The sequence below is a fragment of the Syngnathus scovelli genome, chromosome 9 (assembly GCF_024217435.2).
Source record: "Syngnathus scovelli strain Florida chromosome 9, RoL_Ssco_1.2, whole genome shotgun sequence".
NCBI lineage: Eukaryota > Metazoa > Chordata > Actinopteri > Syngnathiformes > Syngnathidae > Syngnathus > Syngnathus scovelli.
Window position 1 is genome coordinate 3860555 of NC_090855.1, and position 13479 is coordinate 3874033.

At 40.7% G+C, this 13479-nt stretch overlaps 3 protein-coding genes across 4 annotated transcripts; 1 reads left to right on the top strand and 2 right to left on the bottom strand.

The window, feature by feature from the left end:
- Nucleotides 1–374: 374 nt before the first annotated feature.
- zdhhc11 (zinc finger DHHC-type containing 11) lies at nucleotides 375–4299 on the bottom strand. The gene is made up of 11 exons (XM_049729606.2): nucleotides 4018–4299; nucleotides 3179–3397; nucleotides 2788–2966; nucleotides 2620–2721; nucleotides 2420–2544; nucleotides 2180–2335; nucleotides 1622–1737; nucleotides 1501–1550; nucleotides 1364–1427; nucleotides 1192–1267; nucleotides 375–1083 (listed from the first exon to the last, which is right to left on the bottom strand). The coding sequence occupies exons 2-11, from the start codon at nucleotides 3395–3397 to the stop codon at nucleotides 941–943; spliced, it is 1230 nt and encodes a 409-aa protein (XP_049585563.1). The 5' UTR covers nucleotides 4018–4299; the 3' UTR covers nucleotides 375–940.
- Nucleotides 4300–4530: 231 nt separating this feature from the next.
- On the bottom strand, nucleotides 4531–8628 carry brd9 (bromodomain containing 9). 2 transcript variants are annotated; one of them, XM_049729834.1, is made up of 17 exons: nucleotides 8465–8628; nucleotides 7823–8031; nucleotides 7624–7749; nucleotides 7409–7538; nucleotides 7264–7321; nucleotides 7030–7174; nucleotides 6832–6942; nucleotides 6495–6655; nucleotides 6276–6408; nucleotides 6098–6173; nucleotides 5832–5927; nucleotides 5616–5748; nucleotides 5419–5530; nucleotides 5294–5350; nucleotides 5120–5225; nucleotides 4886–5056; nucleotides 4531–4816 (listed from the first exon to the last, which is right to left on the bottom strand). In XM_049729834.1, the coding sequence occupies exons 1-17, from the start codon at nucleotides 8511–8513 to the stop codon at nucleotides 4734–4736; spliced, it is 1956 nt and encodes a 651-aa protein (XP_049585791.1). In that variant the 5' UTR covers nucleotides 8514–8628; the 3' UTR covers nucleotides 4531–4733. The 2 variants fall into 2 exon arrangements, with proteins under 2 accessions (XP_049585791.1, XP_049585790.1); XM_049729833.1 differs by having other exon boundaries at nucleotides 6068–6173.
- On the top strand, nucleotides 8604–12061 carry trip13 (thyroid hormone receptor interactor 13). The gene is made up of 14 exons (XM_049729839.1): nucleotides 8604–8725; nucleotides 8945–9017; nucleotides 9145–9304; nucleotides 9376–9502; nucleotides 9738–9793; nucleotides 9897–9987; nucleotides 10069–10141; nucleotides 10218–10281; nucleotides 10353–10439; nucleotides 10676–10782; nucleotides 10865–11018; nucleotides 11088–11200; nucleotides 11271–11340; nucleotides 11420–12061. The coding sequence occupies exons 2-14, from the start codon at nucleotides 8947–8949 to the stop codon at nucleotides 11513–11515; spliced, it is 1269 nt and encodes a 422-aa protein (XP_049585796.1). The 5' UTR covers nucleotides 8604–8725; nucleotides 8945–8946; the 3' UTR covers nucleotides 11516–12061.
- Nucleotides 12062–13479: the final 1418 nt, after the last annotated feature.

The following is a 13479-nucleotide window of genomic DNA, read 5'->3' on the forward strand; positions in this document are numbered from 1 at the left end:
TTATATCAATGTGATCACAGTTTGTGATTTATTTATCGTTTATACTATTAATATATTATTTTATGGTCGATGTCAATTTTTACTAGTTACTGTATTCTGTCAGAGGCACTATTTTGGCCAAGGTTAGCACTTTTGCTTTTAGTCCACTAGAGGGCACTATTTATAACGAGGAGACGTTTTCTGACTAAATTAAGCATTTCTTCTCAGGCATTTTGTGTCACATTTATTATGTACAGGCACTAATTAATGTACGTATGCTAATTGAGACCTAGAGGCTCAAAACTAAGTATGCAGGGCCCCCAAATGAGGTCTGCCAAAGAGTTTGACTTTTATGTATATTACATGAAATAGCATTTCTCACTGGTACACAAAAATATTTTGAAATATTTAATAGGATGCAGCAAGTTCTAGAAATTCCCTAAATGTAGGATTCTGGTCACATAGGCTCAAGCACGAGCAAATAAGGATAAGAAAATAATTGTTCTTAATTCTGAAATGAAGTTACTAATACAATTAAATACTCTTCTCCCACTAGAACGTGCCTTATTTTCTACACATGAATCTATTTTACCATACAAGGTTGTTGCTTTGGCCCGCAGATAAAATTACATGATTTAAGCGTGACTGCCCTGTACTTGGAACAGGTTTGGTTTGGAAAATAAATAAAAAGCGCTCCAGATGCCAAAAACATCCACTCGACTGAGATTAATGGCACAGACGCCGACATTGAAGATGGACCACCATATAACATGAAAAACTTGTAATTCAACGTAACAAAAGACAAAGTGGAGTTAAGTATACAAAAAAAAAGAGGAGAGTCTATTTTGAAAGCGGTGGTGTCATATTGAGGATGTCCTCATTTGCACCAATGGCTCCATGGTAACTCATTTTAACGAGGTGTCCCTGAGCACGACATATAATCCCAGTGCACGACTGACTGTTACGTGTCATCGGGAGTCATCACCAAGCTTCCGAGGGGATCCTGCACCTCTGGAACGCTTTCCGCTGATTTGACGCTTTCACTCTGCAATTCATCGCCGGCATCAGGCTTCCAGGTTCTTGAGGTGCTCGTACCGCTTTCTCCTTTTTGGGACATTTTCAATGTGAAATAACTCAGGAGAATCAACATAAATAGAAATATGGGATAAAATGAAATAAAACAGCTGCACAAGATGGATGAAAAACACTCACGCTCTTTCTCTGTTGAATTCTGTGTGTCATGATGGAAGGTGTTTTCCTTTTCTGAAGGTTTCTTGGTGTTTTCCATCTAGATTATAAATCAAATTTATTTATATAGCCCTTAATTACAGAAAGGTCTCAAAAGAATTAAAGCTTGCAAAAAAGTCGCAGTGTATTTTCTTACCTCGGTGCAGATGGGTTCTGGCAGTCTGTTGGAAATTGGTCCTTTATCATCGGGATTGCAGGAACTATTGAAATAAACACAACATTCAACCTTGGCAGTTTGTACTGGCACAATAGGAGCAGTCGGGTTGTTGTTACCTTGCTCGGGGAATATGGGTTGGCTCGCAATCCGTAGAGCGCAAGGAATTCTTAAGCATAGAAATGTGCATTAAAAGACAACAATAGATGTAATTGAGAGGGAGCAAGCATGAATTGTCACCTGTGAAACTTTTATTATTTGTAGGTTGTGTGAATTTCCCACATCGATGTCTCCGCTTTTGGTTTCTTTTTGACGCTGGAGCTTTATGTACTCATACGTGCTTAGTCCTTTACACACTGTAGAAAAGACAGTTGAAAATCTTAATAGGTAGAGAATTTTGTTACATGAAAAGTTTACCTCATGATATAATCTCTTGATTTAAATACCTTTCACCATGAGCTAATGCTAAGGTCGTTAGCATCTAAGTTTTACTTATAACTTTAGTAAGTTACTTTTTTTTATATAATAGGCATGAAGTTATTGACACAGAATCTTTTAAATTCACTTTTAAATGCACCAAAACAGAACACTTATAAAATCCTTGGCAAGTAAGCAGCCATATATCATCCTTTAGCCAATGCTAAGGAAGTTAGCATTTACGCGCAATACCTTTAGTATGCTACTTCCTATGGTCTTTTGTGCGTGTTTTTGGAACAAAACTTTATCAGAGCCCCAAATTCACTATAAATTTTAATATGTGTTATTAATACCGCTGCTTTAACGAGCTATGTGACTTACAGAGGTAGAAATGGAAACAGAGAAGGTGCCAGAGAAGCACCAGGCAAGCCAGACTCAGCATGGCTGTAACAAAGGCCACTATGAGGAGACCGGCTGAACTAGTCTTTATGGGGGCTGCCGGTAAAAACACCAGCCAGGTGTCATTTGCCATCACACCTGCAGAATGGTGGACACACAAACACACTTGAATGAAGAATTATCATAACAAACAATCCTTTATCCAAAAGAGCGATGACTCACCGTGAAATTGAGGGCTGGTTCGTAGGGCGTTTGGATCAAGATAGTGTTGGATGAATATAAACAAGACGACAGCGACCAGCAGGCCCGTGCCGACCGCTGCAGAAATCACGGCTGCAAAGAAGTACCTGAAAGCAACACGGCTGTGCTCATAATTGGACGAATTAACATCAGAGCTCAAATTCTAGTATCGCTGGACTTACCCGTAGTTTCTGCCACCCACACAGTTGTTCAACCATTTGCAGTGGTGATCAAAATCCGACACACACTTGTTGCAAATGCTACAATGTTTCACTTTGGGCCCGCTGAAGAAATGAAACATCCAACATTACATTTCTTAAAAATATAGTTTGTCTAGCTAGCATACGTACACTTTAACTTCACACAGATAACAGTGAAAGTCCTGGATGACATGAAGTTGCACCGTCCGGTCAAAAAGCGGCATCGGTCCGGTGTAGGTTTTTTTGGCCCTCACGCTGGCATCTGCTGGATCTATGCTAACGGCGGCAATGTGGCTGAGCAAGTGCACAAGGAAGGCCAAACCTGTAAACTAGATGCCGCTAGCGTTAAGGGAAAGTGCTCGGATCAGACAAAAACAGCGCTGTTTCTACTCCATTTAGTTTTCATAGAGTCACATACAAGTAGAAGATTCATGTTTGTAACAGAGGCTCATACAAACCCCCCCCACACAAGAAAAACCTTGTTTGGTTGGGAATGCTAATTTGTTAGCTTGCGCGCCATCTGAGGGAGCGTTAAAGATACGGTGTAGAGCACATGGTTCCAAGGTAGAGGTAGGAGAGGGATGAACATTCCAAAGGCCACCACGGCGAGGTAGTTGTACAATAGCCAGGCAACGACTTGGAAGATCTGAGGGGGCCACGTCCAACCGTTCGCCCGCGGGGTCTTCTCCGAGACCAGCTCGTTTCGACTGCTGCCGTGCATGGGGGCGGTTCGCCTTAGTTTTCCACTGAGGACGTTCATCTAGAAGACATTAGATGCAAATCATTTATTAGATCCAAATTGCACTGATCACCAAATGTCATGAACAGGACCTTGAAAATAAAATTTGCTTTGCAAACTCTGAAAAATTCAACAGAATATCAAACAAAAATGAAACCCTTTCTAGAAGAGTCCACTATATACAACTATTCCTAGCTTTTCTAAAAAAATAAACTTACAACAGCGAACTTTAATCTATTTTGGTCTTTTTACTGTCATGTTAAAATGCTTTGAATAAAAAGATGAAATCAAGGCTGAAATAACAAAAGTCTTTAAGTCATTAGTGGTTATGGAGTCTAAAAAAAAAATCTCACACAAGCTACATCCCTTTCTTTGAGTCATCTGACTCACATGTTTTGCTCTTGGCCCTTTATGTTTTTTTTTAAATGTTCTATTCTTTTTTTCCGTATGTGACTATTGACTTGCATTTTTAAACTCAGTGACCTAAATAGACTGTTTGATCGCCGCTTTTGCAGCGTCAAATGATAAAGAAAACACGTTGCGAGTTTGCCATACATATTAAATTTACGCTATGAAACATAGAAAAGTCTCGCGGGTAAAATATCTATACCGTAAAATGCATTTAAATCAGAATGACTTACTTTTGTTGCAGGGTTTATATCAGCCTCTAAATCGATTTGAGATCAAAACATTGCACACGGCGATTTCCAGAGAGCGATTCATTTTCACTGTGTCGTCACGCTAATGGCGCCGCTAAGTAAGGCAACATGGAAGACGTGAAAACAGGAAAGATAAAAGCGACTCTGCTGACGTTGTTGTCTGGACCTAAGAAAAGATGTTGCTTGGACTTTTAACTTGAAGAAACAGTTTGCTCAGCGGCGCTCGGATGCGCCATGGCAACTGCTGCGCATGCGCACTTTACGCAAGCCCACGACCTGCTTGTGTTGCGTTCACGACCTTCAGTCACAAACCACCCAAACGATCGGATTTAACAAAGTCATGATCAATTTTGATCGACAATGTCTGAAATGTCCAATATTGAATTTTATAATACTGTGTTTTACATTAATCTTATTTTCACTTTGTGTTTTGCATATTGAGCGCTTCCCACATTCATAATACCGATTATACAGCAGTACATGAAACCACACATATTTATAAATACATGTGCAAACATTTATTTTTACTGTTGCACTCGTACAAAATAAAAAACAACATACAAATAAAAATTAAACAATCTGTACAAATCACATTCTTTAGAAGAGGTCACGGGCGTGCGTCGTCGCCACAGTACTGAACCGATCCAACGTCACAGTGACGGGCGATGTCGATGCCGGTGAAGAATGAAATGATTTGGTCAGTTATTGGCTGGGCTCTCTGACTCTGGCGACTGGAGGAACTCGTAGGGATCGTGAACCATTTCCGATTGTGATGGGCTCCCTGTCGATCAAGCAAAACCGTTTAGTTGAGAGTCGAGACGATACGTCGCCATTGTCAAGACTCAACTACCCAAGTGGTGTTGATCCCTCTCGGAGGCGTTGGAGAGGGACGACAGGTTGGAAGAAGGCCTGGAGCCGACTCGGTCCACCTGAGCCTCCTGAAACTCCTGCAGAAGCTTGTCGGCATCATCAAAGTTTTGCTGGCTTTCTTCGTTTCCTGGCTCCTTCTTCACACCTTTACCTGGTACATAGACAAAATTTTATGTCTTAATACGCTACATTTATGTGAGCTGGATAAATATACCTAATGTGTTGAGCATGGAGATGTCAAGAGACATGTCAGGGTAGTTCTTCAAAGACATGAAGTCCAACACTGAACTGCTTTCTCCAAGACCAGCACCATCCACCATCTAAACACAAAACCGACAACCCGAGTCAAAGCATGGTTGGACTTCAATGAAGCCCTCAAGTAACCCACCTGCATGTCGCAGAGGCCCGTCTTAGTTTCGTCCGGTTTCAGCAGCAGGTTCCTCTTCTGAGGAATTAGCATGGGGGGTCACAATTGGCGTACATCTACGTGTAATGATGTAGCGAGCGGCGTACCTGTCGGATCTGATTGGCAGCTTTTGTGTGATCGCTTCCTGTCATCTTATCCAGAATTTCATCCACCCAAAGCTTGGTGGCATTTCCACATCCTTTCACAAAGTCCAGTATGCTTGAAATGGGTGATAGGACATGATCTTAAATTGGTGACACTTTATCAGAGTATGTCACTAATAGCGAAAACTCTCCATGTCTACCTCAGAGCACATTGCACCCCCGTTTCATCTCCATACGCCGAGCACAGCAAGTCCGACTCCTCGGGGAGCAGGTCTGGAAAGACCGAGTTCTTCTGAAGGCTCTGAATGTTGTAGGCACTACTCAGGAAAGTCACTGCAAAAAAAAAAAAAAAAAAAAAACAAGGGCGGGATTTCTAAGATGTTAAGAAATTCACAAGCAAGCATTTTAATATGTACCTTTGTGTCTCCTGTCATCTTTGAAGCCCAGCGTTGTTAATCCAGGAAGGAGCTTATTTGACAGTGAACTCAAGTCCACTTTATGAGTCTCCTCTTCTGCAAAAATGAGTGAGAGTATTATTTAGGTCAATTTCATTTCCCAATTTTTAAATAAAAAAATGTGTATGTTTTACCACAAGCCACAATGTAGTAATTTGTATATTTATGTTTGAAATTATGTCAATTTTTTTAATCACCCTGCATAACAAGAACTTGGGGTATCAAACCTTCTGCCTCGGGATCGAGCTGATTGACGACAGTGTACACAAGAGAAGTGTCGGACTCTTTCTGCAAGTAGCCGATCTAAAAAATAAATAAATAAATAAATAAAAACGATGAGCAAGCTGTATCAGCGTAAATAGCGCTGAGGCACAGGAAACATATTGATCATGCAAAGTACAGCACCTTGGAGTTCGGCATGTATCTGTTGATGCGATCTCGGGCTTCGTCGGCCGAATGTTCCACCAGAGCGAGAACGTGTTCCTCCGCTGTGCTGTCAGTCAGGCTGCAGGCGTTCCCCTCTGGCTCGAAAAGATAGCTGAAACCAGAGAAGGAAGGAAGTGAATTGTTGGGTTCCTTCAGCAGACAAGTAAATAAATCAAAATAAAATAAAAGGTGACTTACTTCATGTCTTTCACGGGTTGTTTCTTTGACTTTCTGGCCGATTCCACTGGGATAGGAGTGACCTCCGTTGGAGGTAAATCAGCCGCGAGTTCTTCGTCTCCTAAAATGGCTGCCATGTCTTGCATGAAAGACATGCTGCGCTTCAAAACCAACAGGCGATCCTGTCGACAAGAATTGAAGACGTCACATCTGAAAATTACATTCTCGTGTATAGTATGCAAGCAATTTGAAAAACATTTGCAAACTTTAGTACAAATTAAAATGTACTATAAAATTCGACCTCCTCTGAACTTGAAGCAGGATGTTCTCCGATCAAATGAGCCATGAAGCACCTTACCTTGCTCATCATCTTAAACCCGGTATGGAGAAGTTTCTTGGCCGCCTTATAGTAGACCGTCTCCGGGCGATTGTAAACCATAGCGTTGTCGCACATCAGCTTAAAGTCAGCCTAAAGAACAAAACAAATTAAAACAGACAAAACGTTATTCCAACGTGCTACTTTTTATCCCAATTTTGAGCAGTGGCTTCTACTCACCTTGAATTCTGTCACCGTGTTGTACTCATTATTTGAGATCTTGTCTTTCATGGTGCTGAAGTCCATCGGGTGTTTGATGATCATGGAGTAATTGGGAGCAATCGCATCAGTTACTGGGAAGGCAAAGAAACCATGGGCATCTTTTCTGTGAGGACAAGACATAGACATGGTTAGGGTGGTCGTACCCAGATTGGTTTTTGATTGACAGTAGTGCTTTCAATTTTTTGTCCTCACCTTTGTAGCTGGCGGAGGAAGTGCTCAAGTAACAGCTGCCGGGGAGTTGACTCGTTCTCTGTATTGGGGGGAAACAAAAAAAAAAATAGCAATTTTGTGGCATATTTTGATCGTAATAATGGCGATAATTTTATTTGGTCCTTGCCATGTTGTGTTCGACACGCTCGCACGGGTCTTTCTCCCTGCTGCTCAACATCGACCTTCACACTGGGGTGAAATTCCTCAAACTCAGACTCACTCTCAAACTTCTCCTTCTTCCTTTTCTTCTCTTCTGGCTGATTGATGACATCATTTGTGTGATTATCAGACTTCGAACATGAATTTTGACTCAATTTATAGGTTGAAATTGAGATTCCTCACCTCTATTTTGATACTCATAGTTTTGGATATCGTGAAAGGTTCGACGGGGACGCCGGTGCTGACCGCGGTGGCAGGTGCTGCCTCGGATTCATTCTGCTCTCGCTCTCTTTTCTTTCTCTTTTCCTCCTGTCAGATGATAATCAGTATTTGTAAATGAACCCAAGAAATGCTTGAATTTGACAATGAAATGTAGGCTGACCTTTCTTCGTTTTCTCTCTTCGTCGTCCACATATTTGTCCTTATCAGATTTTTTCTTCTTCTTCTTCTTTTTCTCTTTGTGGCGTTCGTGATCTGATCTGTCGTCATAGTAGCTGGAGTCATGGCCCGAACCCGAGAGTTCTGTCACTTCGCTGCCACCTACTTTCAGCACGAGCTTCAGTGGCTTCTCCAATGCCTTGTCTTCAAAGTCTGAAACAAATAAATTAGAAGACATTTTCATTTGCTGAGCATGTGGATGTATTTTAGATGTTTTATCTCGTGCTGAAAATTGACATAGGGCAATTGGAATAGTCTGGTGAATGTTTTTACTTTACTTAATATCATGCTATTTCATATAATAATTGGGTAAAAAAGAATCATACGAGCTTCTCGCTGCATCTGATGGGACAAACTGCAAGTCGCAACTTCTATGTCATAAATTGTACTGCTGTGTAATTAACAAAACAGTTGTGTAATGAATGATAGATATTAAAAGCCTTTTCAATTATCGATCATGAATGAAAAACAAGATTAGCTGCCCTTACTAGCAAGCACTAGCAAGTACTACTAGCACAAAGATAGCAACAACAATAACAGAGTATCCATCGTTAACTGGCAAACTGTCATAAATGCATTCAATTACCATCAACTGTTCTCCACTCCGGTTTATGTTTCTTGTGTTTCTTCCCCATTTTGCAAAATTTACAGTTAAAACGTAGGTTTATTCAGTCTGTATCATGCGTTCTCGTTAGCATTGGGTTTAGCATTAACGGGGATGATAACCGGAAATGACGACAGGGGAATGTGTTTAGTATTTCCGGTTCAAAAAGCAGGGCGCCGGATTCGAAACTTTTGGACATCTCTTCGATAAAGTGTTAGTTTTGCTTCTATAAAGTACATTTCGGTATGTATAATTTTTTCATTAAGTTAAGTTTTGTTTTGGTTCTCAGCTACAACGACACTTAGCTGTCGTGCTAACGTATATAGCTAGCTACCGTAAAGTCGAGCCAACCGTAATCTACCATTTGTCAAAACTCGAAGTGGAAAATATCTTTCATTTGTCACGTTCAAAACAAACGAGTAGTCAAGAAAGCTGAAAATATTTTGTTCATTTGCTCATCAGGAATGGAAATCAACGATATGGATGTGGAAAACAAAAGAACAATTGATGTCGAGGTCCACGTTAAATCCCGAAGGTATGGCCCATACATGAATTTAATTGACATGACTAGATCCAAATATTATTATTGGTAGTAGTGTGCTTGTTTTTCTTTGCTATAATAACCATAGAACCCTTTTTTTCCATGTATCTTGATATTATAGCACAGCTAAAATGCCTGAGGTGAGGATGCATGTCCAGGCTCTTCTAAATCGCCACAACATGGTATTTGGAAACTTCAAGTGGACAGAGTTTGATGAAGGCTTCCTGCACACTCATGTAGAATCTGTGGCTATTGTTGATCAAGAAGATATGCCATCACAGGTAGTTAGTTTACTAGAGATCAATGGTTATTTTATGTTAATCTTTTGTCATTCCCGCCTCTCCGGAATCAGCTCCTGGATATGACGAGCTGCACAATTTCCTTCCATATCTTCACCCTGATTGAGGATGGGCCTAGTACACTCAGTTTAGAGGAGGATGAGGAGCTCTCAGCGGCTACCCACTGGTTGCTTCCAGCAGGTGATGCTTCAAACAACAAGGAATATTTAGGAATAATCATTAAGATTGTATTATTGCCAGTGTTAATGTTCTGTTGTATTTTCGTTATTTAAGAACACTATTTATATACTATACTTGAATAGAGGCAAAATGAAAACAAGGCAGTTTACATGTGTAAAATGACTGCTCTTATATAGCCATAAAGTTCACATAATTAGAACATTAAATTGTAATTTTCCTAATTGTTTCTTGCCAGCTGATTTCCATGGTATATGGGAGAGTCTCGTATATGACAATGGAGTCAAAACTAAGGTAAAACTATTTTTTCACTTGGTTAATGATGTCAAATCACTCATCTGTGACATTACATGAACATTTACATGAGAACAAAATGCTGACCCTGGTTCTCCTCCAGCTACTAGATTATGTCACAACAACAATTTACTTCTCGGACAAAAACGTGGACAGCAACTTGATTTCGTGGAATCGTGTCGTGCTGCTCCACGGTAAGAAGTTCAGGAACAATATTATTGTCAGGATTTTTTTTTATCACGGATGTCAGGAATTTTGTTTGTTCACATATCCAGGGCCCCCAGGCACCGGGAAAACATCCTTGTGCAAAGCTCTTGCCCAGAAACTGTCAATCCGACTGTCAAGCCGGTGAGAAGACCGTATAATTAAACGCACCTCGCCTTCAAATGCAACTGCTCTTTTTATTTCTTCCCTCTCCATGCAGATACACATATGGACAGTTTATTGAGATAAACAGCCACAGCTTATTTTCAAAGTGGTTCTCTGAGGTAAAAGCGCCTTTTTGAGGTTTCTGTGGTACCAATCAAATTTGGTCACTAATCCCATGTCTGTATTGCAGAGTGGAAAACTGGTCACAAAGATGTTTCAGAAGATTCAACAGCTTATTGATGACAAAGATGCTCTTGTGTTTGTCCTCATTGATGAGGTAAATAAAACAAATCTATTAGTCTGTCTCACAGTTTTAACTTTGTCAAAAGTTCTGATGTCAGAACTAGAGTATAAAAAAATAAGTTGACATGTTAGACATGTTTTTTTTTTCAGCTAACTTTGGGTAACAGGCAGGCACTGGCGGAGCTAGGGGGGGGCACAGGGGTAATGGACCCCCCTGAAATATGTTTGATACCAGGCCAGTTAATTTTTGTCTTGTGTCGCTGATGTTAGGTGGAGAGTCTGACAGCAGCGAGGAACGCCTGCCAGGCCGGAACGGAACCATCTGACGCCATCCGCGTGGTCAACGCTGTCCTAACTCAGCTGGACCAAATCAAACAGTTGGAAAAATTCACCCACTATTTCACATTTTTTGTTTTTGTCATGTTCTGCATGTTGTTAACGTTCAGGTTCTTTTCTTAGACATTCCAACGTGGTGATCCTGACGACCTCCAACATAACGGAAAAAATCGACTTGGCCTTTGTAGACAGAGCGGACATCAAGCAGTACATCGGACCTCCATCTGAGAAGGGCATCTACAACATTTTTCTTTCCTGCCTTGAGGAGCTTATGAAGGTAAAGGTAGTAAATGAAAATGATCACATGCAAGTTCGCTTATTAATAAAGATTCCCCGATGTGTACAGTGTCAAATCATTTACCCACGGCAGCCCATCTTCACCATCTCGGAGATGGAGACCATGGGCTTTGCTAAGAGCAATCTATCTGAAAACAGCCTGACCCTGAGGAACATCGCCATGTGAGGACACATTCCTAGAATACATCAGCAGCCTGCTTTTCTTTGAAACATTTCATTTGGTTCTTTCCAGAAAAAGCAAAGGCCTGAGTGGAAGATCACTGAGAAAATTACCCTTTCTAGCTCATGCACTTTTCGTGAAGGTAAGCGTTGGAGGTTAACCCAAAAAAAACGCACAAGTAGAACTTAAGATGTTTCTTCATCGTGCTCTTTTCCCTCCAGTCACCAAGAGTGACCCTAGAAAAGTTTCTACAGGCCATGGACATGGCGGTGGATATGCAGAAGGAGGAAAGAGCTCACCTGGCAAATGGTGTCTGACACGCACCAACATTTTTTTCATGAGGCGTCATCAGGTAACCTGGTGCTGAATGTTTACACAAATTAATTCAGCCACAGAAAGTTATTGTTATAAATGCTGTCTGTGGATTTTGTATTGTATTTTCAGTTGCTATGTGGTTTAAGATGCCTGAGAGTTAGCCTCGTCTAATGACGGTTCCATTGTCAATAACATATTCCAAATTTGTTGTCTGTTGCTACCATAGTTGTAAAGTCAATATTTGTATGGAGAAAAAAAATGTATATATTTGAAATTCAAGAAAATGTTTGCTCGGCTGCACCGTGGCAACTGCTGCTTATGCAAAATCCACCCAAGTTGTCGACCTGTTCGTGTTGCGTTTACATCCTTCACAGTCACACACCACAATCGATTGTTCTCACCTAAAGAATCGGATTTAACAAAGTCATGATCAATTTTGATCGACACTGCCCGAGAGGTATTAACATGTTCAGTATTGAGGTCGCTCAGGTTTGTCTTTTGAATGAAATGTGGAATTCCACACTCCAAAGTAAAGCCATTTTACGTGACTACTTTTTCCTACTTTGTGTTTTGACAGCTTCCAACATTTCTAATGCTGATTATGAGGCAGTATATGAAACCACATATATTTAAATTACATGCAAATATTTGCATATTCGTGCAAACTACTTTCTGCACACTTTCAAAGCTGTTGCACATAAATAAAAAAAACTACTTTTACCGTTTGTGTACAACAGCCGCAGTTACATGTTTTAGTCACCAGATGGCGCCCTGATGCCACAACTCCATTTGATATGTTTCCCATAGAATTCTAGTGATTGATCAAATAGATGAAGGTGAGCAAGTTGTCGTGTGAAACATCTGCAGCAGAGACTTATCCAGACTTGCTCATGCAAGAAGGTTGTCAGAAGGAGTTCAGACAGTGTGACCCAGAGTGACATTCCGGGCTTGTCTGGCGCTTGCTGCCTCCTTAAACCAAACGCGCAACTGTCACTGAGGCTCCTGATACGTATCAGTCATAAGCAGTGTTTATATGAAGAGATCAGTGGTGGCATTGTTCATAGGAGCATGTCTCACATTCTGTGAATACTCGGCTTCTTTGCATGTCAGCTGCAGACACGAAACAATGGGCTCTTTGTTTGTCGGCCAGCAACTTTTTTTTTTTTCCCCCTTCACACAACTTCAAAGGTTCCTGCAAAAGGCAAAAGGAAAGTTCATATTTAATCCCCACAGCGTCACCTTAAAAACAACTTTGCACCAGTTGCCACAACTAAAAAACGATTGACACGGTGCATTACTAGCCAAAATGTGGCATTAGGATCAAACAGAGGGTTTTGTACTTTACTCATTGACGCATCACCAAGATTGGATTTAAAAAGAAATCTTAGATTGGATTCCCTCCAGTTCAAAAGTCCCTCATGTCACACACGCTTGTTAAGTGAGAAAAACGGAGGCGGTGGAGAAATACCGGAACGTCTCCAGTAAATAAAACCATAATTGCTCTGCATGAAAGTTGTGATCTTCACAAAGCTATCAAAAGTTAGTCAAGTGAAAGGAAAATAAGTCATTAGTATTGTTTCAAACTTTCTATTCCAATGACAGAGAAGCCCAAACAAAATCCAAAATGTGTTTTCGGAGCCTTTAAATACAAATATGTTATGCGAATATACATGTTAATATTTTTTATGTTAATTTTCAACCTTTTCAATAATTACAGTAAAAACATGGCAGGGTTTGATACTGATCTGATGATGTCCTCGACGTCCTTGATCAGTTTGGTTGTTTATTGAAATTTCCTGCTTCCGTTTCCTGGCTCCTCTCCTTGCATTGTGACATTTTCCCACCGCATGTTTGTGATCCTTTCAAGGAAAGTGTCTGATGTTGCCGAAGGAAAAGAGAGGCACGCGAGGAGGATGCAGCCTGCATCCCGTAAGCTAGAATATGTGAAGCAAAGGCAATAATTAGG

What these genes read in the sequence shown, in the direction of transcription:
- brd9 (XM_049729833.1), bottom strand. Translation starts at nt 8,513, where the DNA reads ATGGGGAAGAAACACAAGAAACATAAACCGGAGTGGAGAACAGTTGAT. An exon ending in AGCGTGTCGAACACAACATG is followed by an intron (nt 7,322 to 7,408) that starts GCAAGGACCAAA and finishes CCCCCAATACAG; the next exon opens with AGAACGAGTCAACTCCCCGG. An exon ending in GGTTTAAGATGATGAGCAAG is followed by an intron (nt 6,656 to 6,831) that starts GTAAGGTGCTTC and finishes TCTTGTCGACAG; the next exon opens with GATCGCCTGTTGGTTTTGAA.
- trip13 (XM_049729839.1), top strand. Translation starts at nt 8,947, where the DNA reads ATGGAAATCAACGATATGGATGTGGAAAACAAAAGAACAATTGATGTC. An exon ending in CCACTGGTTGCTTCCAGCAG is followed by an intron (nt 9,503 to 9,737) that starts GTGATGCTTCAA and finishes GTTTCTTGCCAG; the next exon opens with CTGATTTCCATGGTATATGG. An exon ending in CAGCTGGACCAAATCAAACA is followed by an intron (nt 10,783 to 10,864) that starts GTTGGAAAAATT and finishes TTCTTTTCTTAG; the next exon opens with ACATTCCAACGTGGTGATCC.
- zdhhc11 (XM_049729606.2), bottom strand. Translation starts at nt 3,397, where the DNA reads ATGAACGTCCTCAGTGGAAAACTAAGGCGAACCGCCCCCATGCACGGC. An exon ending in CTGTTTCCATTTCTACCTCT is followed by an intron (nt 1,738 to 2,179) that starts GTAAGTCACATA and finishes TCTTTTCTACAG; the next exon opens with TGTGTAAAGGACTAAGCACG. An exon ending in ACCCATATTCCCCGAGCAAG is followed by an intron (nt 1,428 to 1,500) that starts GTAACAACAACC and finishes TTATTTCAATAG; the next exon opens with TTCCTGCAATCCCGATGATA.